The sequence below is a fragment of the Apis florea genome, unplaced genomic scaffold (genome assembly GCF_048593485.1).
Source record: "Apis florea isolate Af1SG1 unplaced genomic scaffold, ASM4859348v1 contig_2492_pilon, whole genome shotgun sequence".
NCBI lineage: Eukaryota > Metazoa > Arthropoda > Insecta > Hymenoptera > Apidae > Apis > Apis florea.
In genome coordinates, this window is record NW_028256593.1 from 1,446,939 (window position 1) to 1,459,310 (window position 12,372).

The window sequence follows — 12,372 nt, forward strand, 5'->3', positions numbered from 1 at the left end:
AAATGTCTCTGATTTAAAAATACTCGAAATTACATTTTTTTGTACAAAGTCAATATTAAAGGAAACTGTGTCCCTTATTTTATTATCTTAAATCCTAAAAATATTCCAATATTCCAATATTCTAAATAAAAGCATGAAATATGCGAATTTTCCAAAGTGTAATCAAGAGTCTCTTTAATCATTAACGATCGACTTAGAGAAGATTTCTAATATCTTGATAAATGTCTCACTGGTTTAAAAATACTCGAAATTACATTTTTTTGTACAAAGTCAATATTAAAGGAAACCGTGTCCTTTATTTTATTATCTTAAATCGTAAAAAAATATTCCAATATCCTAAATAAAAATGTGAAACTGCGAATTCCCCAAAATGATGTAATCGAGACTCTCGCCACCTCGACCATCGAAATCATCGGTCGCGCTGCGTAAAATAATTCTAAGCTTCAATTACTTCATCCGATGTCGCGGATATCGGCTACTAAAAATAAAAGGGGATCCCGCCCGTGAAATCGGGAAGGGGTAAACGGGTGGCAGAAGGGAGATAAAGCCAGGAACTAAGAGGATACAACAAGTTTATGACGTTCGAGGGAGCACAGACGCTCGAAATCGAAGCTTTTAACGAGAAGTGCAGACTTATTTGACGGTGCAGCGACTGCGGGGCGCCGCGCACACTCTTTCCCTCTCTCTTTCCCTCCCGCCTCCTATAAATAGATCCGACACTACCGCGATTGCGGCCCTACATCGTGCGGCTATTTTCGACAAACATCGCCACTCGTTACAGTTCTCTCCACGCTCGCTTCACGACGGGTTTCCATCCTCGGCGGCTCCTCGAACCCGCGAACAAAGACACACAGACGCGCTGTTTACGCCGCGAGCAATAAGAATCATCGCCGATCCGTGACGGCTCCTCGGCGACCTGCTGCCGCTCCTCCGGCTCCTCGTCTCCACTTTTTTCCCTCGACACATTAATCGTTCCTAAAATGAATATTTATTACAATTTAGTGGGTGTGTGATCTACGCGGTTTGATCATCACGGTGAGAATAAGTGAGATGATATCAGTGCGATGATCTCGCGAAAAGGTTGAACGTTTTTCGTGGAAATATTCGAATCGATTTCACGCCGATTTGAATAATCATCAATTTTGTAAAATTCAATTCGATCAGAATTGCCATGGATAATAAATGGATGAACTGAATGATTCGTGCATGCCAAATTAGAATAGGAATATTTCCAAGGGAATGGTTAAAAAAAAAAGGATATTTGAATCAGAATTTTCTTAAATTTGCCTCTCCAGCAATGGTAACGATTGCTCGATTTGGAAACAGCAACAGTGGCAGGTAGAATATTCTACGGATAGATTAGATAGTCGAGGATGTTCAGCTCGCTGAGGCTGACCAGCATGCGCTCGCACAAAAATCGTGCTAGGCCAGGGAGCGTGGCCACGTCTGCCAGTTCAGATTCAGCTCGACCAGACGAGATCTCACCCCAGTCTTATTATCCATACAGTTTTTTGCTATTAGATGATCAAGACGCTCCTGTATCCACTCCTTCCAGTGTATCCTCCAAAGTTGCCCAAGTAAGGGTGGAACGTGAGGGGGGAAGTCTCGGAGTTACCCTCAGAGGTGGAGTTTCCAGGGCTTTGGTGGTTACCGGGGTGAAGTCCGATGGGCCAGCGGCTAAAGAAGGAAGAGTCAGGCCTGGAGACAGATTATTAGCAGTAGACGATACCGAGTTGAGGGGTCTGACCTTAGCGGAGGCTCAAAGGGCGCTTAGGAGGAGCTCTGATGCTCCTGTAGCTTCTTTGACTATTGAATATGATGTTGCTAACATGGAAGAGGCGAGGGCAGCTACTTCCGGTCCCTTGTTGGTGCAACTAGAACGTGGACTCTCGGGTAATTTAATTTATCAACTCTTTTTCCTCCTCTAATCTAAATAAATAATTTATACTATATATATATATATATATATATATATATATATGTGTGTGTTAATTTGATAAATTTATTTGATTGATAATATATGGACAAACTAATCATTTGCTCCTAGAAGTAATTGCATAAAGCGATCAAATTTTATATTTTTACTATAATATGTAGGAGAATTAGGTCTGACGGTCAGAGAAACGCCAAACGGAGTGTACATTGAAAGTTTAAGACCAGCAAGTACTGCAGATCGATGTGGAGCTTTGCAACCTGGCGACAAATTGTTGGCAGTGGACGAAACTCCTGTCCAGGATGCTGTGACGGCTGCCAAATTACTCAGAAATAATTATGATTCCCGCATAGCTAGATTGCAGATCTTACCTAGACCTCCCAGTGCTTCGCAGAGAACCGTAAAAAGAAGGGCGCAACCGCAGGCGCAGCAGACTTCTAATCAGACTTTGCAGACTACGGAAAGCCTAACTGTAGTCCTCAGACCGGATCATAAGGGTTTTGGTCTAGCTTTAAAGCTCACCGAGGACCGTTTAAATTATATTGTTAGTCTATTAGAGGCTGGAGGTCCGGCAGAACGCAGTGGAGTACTCCTTCCTGGAGACAAAGTGCTTGCAATTAATCGTAAAATGCTTCGAGATCTTCAACCAGCTGAGGTTACTGGTATCTTGGAAACTTCTCAAGTAGTACGTGTATCGATATACTATAAATAAATTATAGTATATAATATAGTATATTATCCTTTATTCCATTATTTTTACCTTTTTAAACTCTTAGTAATTTTAATATCCAAATCTTGAGCCAAATTATCAAAACTATTTTTAAATTAATATTTTAATTCTTAATCATTTGTAAGTTAAAATTTTTTTTTTTTTTTTATCTGAAAGATGGAACTGGTGATAGAATACAAAGTTGGTGGACCAGTTGTACCTAGTTCAGGAGTATTCACAGTGCGTGTGGCAAGACCTGTAGGCGGCCAGCCTGATGTGGGCCTCACAGTCAACGAAGATTTGATCATTAGCGAGGTTCGCAAGGGATCTTTAGCCTATAGAACTGGCAGCTTAGCACCAGGGGATAGATTATTAGCAATAGACGGACAAAAACTAGACCCTGGCGACCTCCGACAAGCCGCACAATTGTTACATAGACCAGGAAGTTCTGTTATCTCTCTGACTGTGAGGAAACCGAATCCTATTTCAGAAGCAAGGTAATTTTTATGATCTAGAAATATGGATATAGAATTTTCTATCACTACTTTTTTTAATTTATTACTTTTTATATCTTTTTCTAAAAATCTAAAAGATGAAATGATAAAAAAGGAAATAATGGAAAACATACTGAATTTTATAGAGAATACTGCAAGGACTCGATCATAGGTAGCGATTCAGTGCAACAATATTCTCCAGGAATTCTTCGACCGGCTAGAGAGAGTCTACCAAGCGTAGATAGTGCAGTGGATTCTTGGGGAGAACTGGGAGAGAATAATGGAACTGGTCCGGAGATTCTAAGGCTCTGGGACACTGCTTCTGTGGATAGTGGACAATTAGAACTATCTATGCCTCCTTATCCTGGGTAAAATATAATAGATATAAATAATAAATAAATAAAATATTATAGATAGAAACAGTTGTAAAACTTATAAAATTTTTTTTAAAATATTCTGGAATATAATTTTTGACTTAAACTTCTAAAAATAATCGTGTATTTTAATTTTTTTTTTCTTCTAATTTTTAGACCACAAGAATGCAATAATCCAGATAGACCACAACAAATAGTCCATGTCTCCTTGCATAAAGACCCAGTGTACGAGGACTTTGGCTTCTCAGTGTCTGATGGTCTATACGAACGTGGAGTTTATATTAATCGTCTTCGACCTGGGGGACCGTGCGACGGTGTTTTAAAACCTTATGACAGAATTCTTCGAGTAAACGAGGCTAGCACGGAAGATTGTGACTGTTGTTTGGCTGTTCCATTGATTGCTGCGGCTGGTCCACGTTTAGATCTCACCATAGCACGATCAGTATCTCCTCCTAACATTATAAAAACTCTGTAAAGGAGAGCGAATCAAAGTGTAATATGGAAAATGGTGGTGAATATATCTGGTATATTTTTGTACACACCTGTATTTTATTTATAAAAATAAATGTATAGATTGCTTTTAGCTAGAACATGTTCTCCTGCATACAACTCACGCATACCATCAAAACATATCATACCAAAACATACGCCTCTAGAACAACGTGTATTTAATCCTCTATGAATTATTTTGAAAATTTATAGAAGAAGGTATAATTGCTGGAACTAATATAATAAGGCACTCGATTCCTGATTCTAATAGGATTACGATTAATGGATTTAAATTAAATTAATTTCCAAAAAACCATTTCGTGCTTTTACGATATCTAGAACCTCACTGTATTCGTTCCATCAACTATATTCTTATAATTCATAAATTAATATAAATATTATATAAAAAAAAAAAATTATTTTAATAATAATCCATAGTATATAGAAATTTTCCCAGAATATTATTAAGAGGAATTTTCATAAAGGATTAAAATATTGTAACAATCTAACAAATTGATGAAATTGAGTCGTATTATCTATATATCATATCACCTGAGCTAATAGCTGGAGGAAAGTATTTAATTTAAAACCTAATCAATATTATATGAACGCCGTTCGATATCGATCGAGTACGATTGAAACCGGATATCTATCTATTCATTATTGTTTTCGCGACGCGGGAATGTCATCAATCTTAAAGGCTAATTGACCCAGCAATTAGCTATAAACATTAATTTTGCAAATTATATATATATATATCCCACCTTGCCAGCAAGTTTATTTTCCCGTCAAAAGCAAGATAACATAAACATAAAAACGTTTTTAAAATAATCTCGAAAACGAATAAAAAGAAAAACAACCAAATTCGAATACTAGGCAAATTATACCTTTGTGCAGAATAATACTAATAAAAAATATACACATATATGTATAAATACTTTTGCCATCATATGAGTTTTGATCTGTGAATATTGTTTTAACTAGTATTATAGGACCTAACTATAAGCTTTCCCATTATAAACTCTTCATATAAATAGTCAAATCCTTATGGCTAAAATATCATTCACTGGCAGAAAAAACTCATATGAACTTGTCAAACATAAAATGAATCTAACAATTCAGACTAGACTGCAAGCAACTGTTGTTTTTTTCCAGTCCATCCGTTTACCATGAAGGAATTACTACTGTTGCCATTACGGTTTTTATCATGATATTTGGGAAGCGCTGTCTGACCTTCTTTTTCCATTCTTTGATCGTATTTGGCTTTATTATAGCACAACACACCAAGAATGGCTAATGTCATTCCAAATATATTCAACCATGTCACTGGATTCCCAAGAACAAACAAAGTAACTGCGATTACAAAGATTCGTTTGCTTGCGCTTGCAACTGCATAAGTTAAAGGGGTAACAATAGATAATACAGAAAAAGCAATAATATTTTGGAACCAATTCAGCACACCATCCAAGAATAACAGGCCTATTATGTAATAACTTATGTCTGCTGATTCGCTAGTAGCTGGATCATATATCAACCTCCTTAAATCATATAATAACCATATAGGGGAGAATAATATCAATGCCAAACGGCCTAAAATAAGCAAAAGTCTTAAATGATGTATTCCTGTGTCATGTAGCACCTGAAAAATTAATATATTATTTATATTATATGTAAATCTATCGATATAAGGTAAAATTATACCAAGATAAGTACCTTCTTAGAATAAATATTTTGCAAAGAGAATGCCATAGTAGATGCTAAGGCACTCAATAAACCAATCATATTGAAGCTGAGTTCTGTGAGTGTAGCAACTGCTACACCTATCACAATTGGGACTAGGCTAAGATACACTTTCCAAGTCTGCTTTTCCTTCAATATGATTCTTGAGAGAAATACCGTGAAGAAGGGCATTGTAGCCTTCACTGGGACAGAGCCAAACTTCAGTTAATACATGTGATTTATAAAACCAAAAATAAATAATATATTTATAAACTGTTTCTAAAATACATGCATTTGAAAATTTATTGTGCAATAATTAAAAGAAATCTATATAATTATTATTAAAAAATAGATTTAGATAGAATATTTTTTTTTTTAAATGTTTACTTTTTTCATTAACAGATTATTTATCAATAAAACTCATATCAAATATATAAAACTCAAAAATATAATTATCAAATATAAGAAATATTAAATCATTTCTTATCAGTGAATAAACAAATAAAATCAGCTGATTATCGTCATTATCACAATATAAGCATTGACATAAAAGTAATACATGACATTAATTCTTATATTCTTAGAAATTAAGAATGCTTGTATTTGCTTATTTTTAAACATATAGACATGCATACACGTGACTGTCAAAATAATATCTCATACCAGTATGAGCGTATGAAACGGGCACTTTCCAAATGCTGACGTGGCTGAACACATTTGCCAAAAATTTTCCTAGAGCGAGTGGTACGATCAACCGGAGATAATATCCCCAGGGAATATCATTTGAATATTTCCTTACACCCCATAGATTAAAGAATGGGCCTGAATAAACCGTGATCGAGGTTAACTGAACCATAGTCACTGTCATCGGATAGGGAAACTCCGATAACAGCATTTTGCCCACTACATTACTGCTGCTTGAAATCCCATACCAGAGAAGGCACAGGAACAATATGGTAATCACTTCACGGCTGTTCCGGCGATCGTCCATGATTAGGCGAACAACCTGTATTCTGTTTCTGTATTCTCACTCCATACGTTTATGCAACCAGTTCTCACAACTAATCGGTATTCGTAGCCACTGCCACGAGTGGAATTTGAGCACAGCTGGCATTTCTCTCTCCCTCCTAACAAATTTTCCCTCTCTCCTTGCGCAACACTAATAGAACACGTGGCGCACGCTTTAAAGTGAGATTAACAACGAATCATATAACCTGATGGAATATTTACCAACTTGATTTCTGTCAAATGATATTTGAGTTAAAATTTTTTCATTCCACATTAATTAGATTTTCATAATAGAAATGTCGATTAAACAAAAATTGATCAAAGAATATTTTATAATATATAATACAATACTATTCTGATTGAACTTAATATTAATATATACTTAAGAAGAGAATACAATCATTTCTTAATAAAAATTTTTCAAAAGCTTATATATTTGTATATATTTATTTTAACTACTTAATTATCTAATGAAATGCACAGTAACTTCAACATCAAAAACAAATTTATTATCAGTAATACCAACACTTATCATACTAATTTCTATGTTTTATACAACAGATTAAGTTACTAAATATGAACAATGCTTTATAAGTAAAATCTAAAAAAAAATACATTTTAATTCTAAATATGAAATTATAATATAATATTATAATTAATATTTTTATTACTATAAATTATTATTCTAATAAAAATTAATATTAAATTAATGTTAAAAATTAATGTTAAAAATTAAAATAAAAGATAAAATAAAATAAGAATTTTGAAGTTTTAATTTTATAATTTTAAAGTTTCTATTAAACAATTATATTATATATATACACAAAAAAAAGAATAAAATAGTTATTATAAATATTAAATATTGAATATTAAAGTAAATATTGCATTAATTATAATCAATTTATTATATTTATATACAATTTTTGTTTATGTAACTTGAAATAATAATATATATTGCTACAAGCAATTTTATAAAATTATAAAAAATTACGGATTTCAAACTAATAAACTAGTAACTTAATAATTGCAAAAAATATATTGACGAAAAATCTATTATGGAATATATATTCATTATGAGTTATACCTAACTATATGATAAGACTATGGTTCGATATAAAATATTTATTTCGAATTATTATGCAAATATATTAAAAATATTTATATTTTCTATTATTAATTTATTATAAGAAATTTATAATTTTTCATTTATTAATAATAGAATGAAACGTATGTTATCGATTATGAAAATTACTAGAAATATATTTCATTATTTTCATTAATAGAAATTCATATTTTTTTATTTATATTTAATAAAGTATTATCGATATTTATCATTATAAAAATTATTAAAAATTTATATTTTATTGTAATTAATTCAATGTTACAATCAATAAATTTTATTTTTTAACAGTTTAATAAAATTTAAAATTTATGAAATATAGATTAAATAGAAACTTTTTAACTAAATATAGTTTTCAAAACATTAAAATAGATGGCAATAGATTTCGATACAAGGATGTCCCGTTTTATATAAAACGGTTAATCCTAATTATGTATCGCCGTATTTCAATTTTTGAATGAAAGTTGATTCTGCTATGAAAAATAATTTTTTATCATATAAATAATGGTGTATTTATAAAAAATAAGTGTTCAACTATTGTCTGTATAGGTTAAGTGCAATATATTTCAAAACGTGATCATATACTTTAAAATTTTTTTTTATTTATTATACGCGGAATTTCATAAGTCTTTGAAATTCTGCCTGTACTGAACATAAATGGATTCTCTACATCCGCCACCTTTAAAAAAATATCGTAGAGTAACAAATATTAATATTCCTGTCTTAGAATGCAAACGGGAATTTAATTTACCTCACAAGTTTCCAAGCATGATTAATTCATCCAAATGTAATTTTATACCAAAGGATTGCAAACAAATTACTAATACAGAAGTACATAATAATTTGAATGGATTAAATACCAAAAAGACATTGGCTACAAGTGGTATAAAGAAATTAAGAGTAAAAACAAGAGATGGTAAAGATTTAGGAGAAGTTAAAGTACAATTTTTGCCTCAAAAAAACATATTAAATACTCAAAAGATTATTTATAATCAACAGATTAAAAGTTATAAAAAAAATAATGCTGTTAATTTTTCTGTAGCTTCAAAAGATAACATTAATGGATTGAAGTCATTGGGATCTCGATCATATGATAGAGATTTACAGAAATTTCCTACAGAAGCACAACATTGTGCTGTAGAACCACAATTCATTGTAAAAACTATAACTCCTAGAGAATTATCAATAGCTATTAATAAGAAATCGGCTGAAATTCAAAATAAAAATAAGAGTATATCTAAAAAACATTATATTTTAGCCAAAGTAAATGAAATAAGTGAAAATGATAAATTATTATTATTAAGCGAGAATGGACATGAATCATTACATACTGCCCCAAAAACTATGCAGTTAATAAATAATAATATAACATCGATAAACAAAGAAAAAGATGAAGTTTTACTTAAAAAAGAGGAATGTATTTTCAAGAATAATAAAAAAAATGTAATAAATGGTAATAATAATATAATTATAGAACCAGAAATCTTGAGAAAAACAAATATATCAAATCTTAAAAATTCAATGACTCAATTAGCAGAATCAAAATTTCCTCTGGTAAAATGTGAAAAATTATCTGTCTCTAGTAATGTAGTAAGTAAAACTAAAGTTAATGTCAATAGAATCTCTTTGAAAGCAACTAATAAAAAACAATGTTCTAATTTAAATATAGATAACTATTCTAAAGTTTTCTCTTCAGAAAAAATCTTTAAATCAAATAATAATCTATGTAATTCAAGAATTAATGAAAACAAAAAATATAAAACTATTATAAAAAAAGCTACAAATATTGTACCAAAAAACTTTAATAATAAAATTAATGATTGTAATGAAGACGATGTTGTAATAATATGTGAAAAAAATGCAACTTCTAATAACATAAAACAATATTCTAATAATACACAAGAAGAAAGTTATATTCCTGTAAATAATAAAAATATAGATAAGAAAACTCAAAGTATATTTAATGAGGTAAATAATAAATTAGATCTTTGTGAAAATAGAACAATTTGTAACAATGATAATATATTAAATAATGAGTCTAAATTTGATGAAACAAATGTTGAAAAGATTAATTATAACATGAAAAAAGAAAAATTATTAGACTGTTTAAATATAATTAAAGAAGCACTGATTAGTGTAAAAGATGAAGAATTACAAATTAAAGCTTTAAATGCACTTGCAGAATGTGGCATAGGTATAGCAAAACAGATTCCAATTACTCCACTTGAAAAATTAAAAACAGTTCATGATTCTCAAATTCAAACTGATGTATTTGGACTTCTTGATATGAAAAGTTTTATATTAGTGAAAGAAGATATGCCTGTTCTAGAAAGAATAAAACAAATAGAACATTCAACTGTTGATTTTCTTCCTATTATAAAAGAAGTACAAACTCAAACAAAAATACAAATACAACCTAAAACTAAACAAAATAATAATATGAATGTAAACCCTACATGGTCTTCAATATCTTTAGAAGATACATTAAATTTAGAAGATTATTTTAATAAATACTTTAATGACAATAATGATGTAAACAGAGTAAAAAAAGTATTATCAACACCACATTACTTATATAAGAAAGTCTCTGTGCAAATAGAAAAAGATTATGAAGAAATGCAGCATTGGGATAATAATGGGATGTTAAATATACATCGAGCAGTACTAAATAATCAGCTGTATGAACTGCAAAGACTATTATTAATTTTAAAAGCATCAAAAACTAATATTGATGCATTAACAGAAGATGGAATGGTAAGCTCATATTTATTTATTGATATAATTAATGTAAAACAGAAAAAAAACTCTTTTATATTTATAATATCTTTTCAGACAAGTTTGGAATTAGCAATTAAGAGCAATGCATCTAATGATATAGTGGATCTTTTATTAAAAGCTGGAGCAAAACCACTTTCATTAGAACTTCTTCATGAATCTGCAATAATCATAGCTAGTAAACAATCATCTCCATTTTTATTACAGTTACTAAATTATGTAATAGATCCTAAGCTACTTAATCGAGTGGATTCATTAGGTAAATACTATAATGAAATAAATCAAAATGTTAAATCTTCAATTATGTGTAGTTTTAAAAAATGGCGCATGAATCAAAATATATTGATGATTTGTAATTGTGTATTTTTAAGGAATGGCACCATTGCACTATTGTTCATTAAATGGCTATATAGATGGAGTTAATGCATTAATAAAAAGTGGAGCAGAAGTGAATCTAAAGGATAACCGTTCAGGAAGAACACCATTTTTTCATGCTCTTGAAAATAATCATGTATCAGTAGCGCAAAAATTATTAGAATGTGGCGCTATTGCGGATTTACCAAACTTTTCCGGACAATCTGTTCTAACTTTGTTGGACGAAACAAAAAGTTTTTTATTCAGGATAAGCAAATAATAATAATTTAATTCTCAATTTTATGAGTTTATTTTGAATCTGAGAAAATTGTAGAATTATCTTTTCATTTTATATATTCCTTTTTCATAATTTGTTTTTATTGTTCTATGAATTCTTTCTTTTTTGTTTTTCTTTCTTTCTTCTTTTTTCTTTTTTATATAATAGAAATATTCTCAAATCATAATTAATATAATTTTTGACAAATTTCATTTCATAATAATCACTGCCAATTGTAATTAGATATTTATTATTTCTTAAATTTTAATGGACTAATAACATCACAATTTTTATAAAAATGATAATTAAAAATATTTATTAATTCATATAAAAATTAAGATAATATATTCTAAAATTGTACTAAATTAATTGTATATTGTGCATATAATCATATCCTGATTTACTCGTTAACTAATTATAAATTTATATCGTGAAATAGTTATATATATATTTTTATATTATACTACATATTTTATTTATGAATATATATTAAATTGTATAAAATCATTTTTATTAATTAATTAAAATTTTTATCATATAAATATGTATAAACATAAATCAAATACTTATACATACTTTATATTCACTTAGATCTATTCTAACTCTATTTATATAAATGCAGGCTATGATTATATATTTTATTAGAAAAAATAATGTGTAAAACACATCAGTATGTAGATATATAAAACATTTAAGATTTATTATTTGATAAAACTAAAAAAATGTTGAGATTAATAAGAAAATGTTATAAAAAAAATTAAATATAAATACACAAATAATTTGTATAATAATTTTGTTTATATTTGTTTAATGTTATTTGTATTTTACAAATATTTCCAAAAATTTTTTTATTTTTCTAAAAATACATCTATGATCAAAAAATACAAACAATCATCTTTGAAAGAATATATTATAAAATATTTATTTAATTTTTTTTGTTGTAGTTTTAAAAATTTTTGTTTTTTTTTTTTTGAAATGAAATATTTATTTGAGTTATGTATAATTTTATATATAATATTATCTTAAAAAAATAGATTTATTTTAGATAGATTTATTTTAAGTGTTTAATTTATATATTACATTTTTCCTTCATTATTAATTATAAACGTAATATCATTTA

General features: G+C 29.3%; 3 protein-coding genes across 5 annotated transcripts; 2 read left to right on the top strand and 1 right to left on the bottom strand.

Moving 5' to 3' along the window:
* Positions 1 to 576: 576 nt before the first annotated feature.
* Positions 577 to 4,100, top strand: Grip (Glutamate receptor interacting protein). The gene is made up of 5 exons (XM_003694083.4): positions 577 to 1,893; positions 2,098 to 2,618; positions 2,820 to 3,139; positions 3,283 to 3,504; positions 3,667 to 4,100. Exons 1-5 carry the CDS (start codon positions 1,374 to 1,376, stop codon positions 3,983 to 3,985), a joined length of 1,902 nt encoding a protein of 633 aa, XP_003694131.2. The 5' UTR covers positions 577 to 1,373; the 3' UTR covers positions 3,986 to 4,100.
* On the bottom strand, positions 4,040 to 7,228 carry LOC100867967 (solute carrier family 35 member E1 homolog). Of its 2 annotated transcripts, XM_086905975.1 has the most exons (4): positions 6,949 to 7,228; positions 6,382 to 6,877; positions 5,713 to 5,921; positions 4,040 to 5,638 (listed from the first exon to the last, which is right to left on the bottom strand). In XM_086905975.1, exons 2-4 carry the CDS (start codon positions 6,707 to 6,709, stop codon positions 5,123 to 5,125), a joined length of 1,053 nt encoding a protein of 350 aa, XP_086762101.1. In that variant the 5' UTR covers positions 6,710 to 6,877; positions 6,949 to 7,228; the 3' UTR covers positions 4,040 to 5,122. The 2 variants fall into 2 exon arrangements, with proteins under 2 accessions (XP_086762101.1, XP_003694132.2); XM_003694084.4 differs by having other exon boundaries at positions 6,382 to 7,151.
* A 959-nt stretch (positions 7,229 to 8,187) lies between these two features.
* LOC100870618 (uncharacterized) lies at positions 8,188 to 12,043 on the top strand. 2 transcript variants are annotated; one of them, XM_086905977.1, is made up of 4 exons: positions 8,361 to 8,762; positions 8,889 to 10,600; positions 10,679 to 10,880; positions 10,993 to 12,043. In XM_086905977.1, exons 1-4 carry the CDS (start codon positions 8,504 to 8,506, stop codon positions 11,253 to 11,255), a joined length of 2,436 nt encoding a protein of 811 aa, XP_086762103.1. In that variant the 5' UTR covers positions 8,361 to 8,503; the 3' UTR covers positions 11,256 to 12,043. The 2 variants fall into 2 exon arrangements, with proteins under 2 accessions (XP_031772678.1, XP_086762103.1); XM_031916818.2 differs by having other exon boundaries at positions 8,188 to 10,600.
* The last annotated feature ends 329 nt before the right edge of the window (positions 12,044 to 12,372 follow it).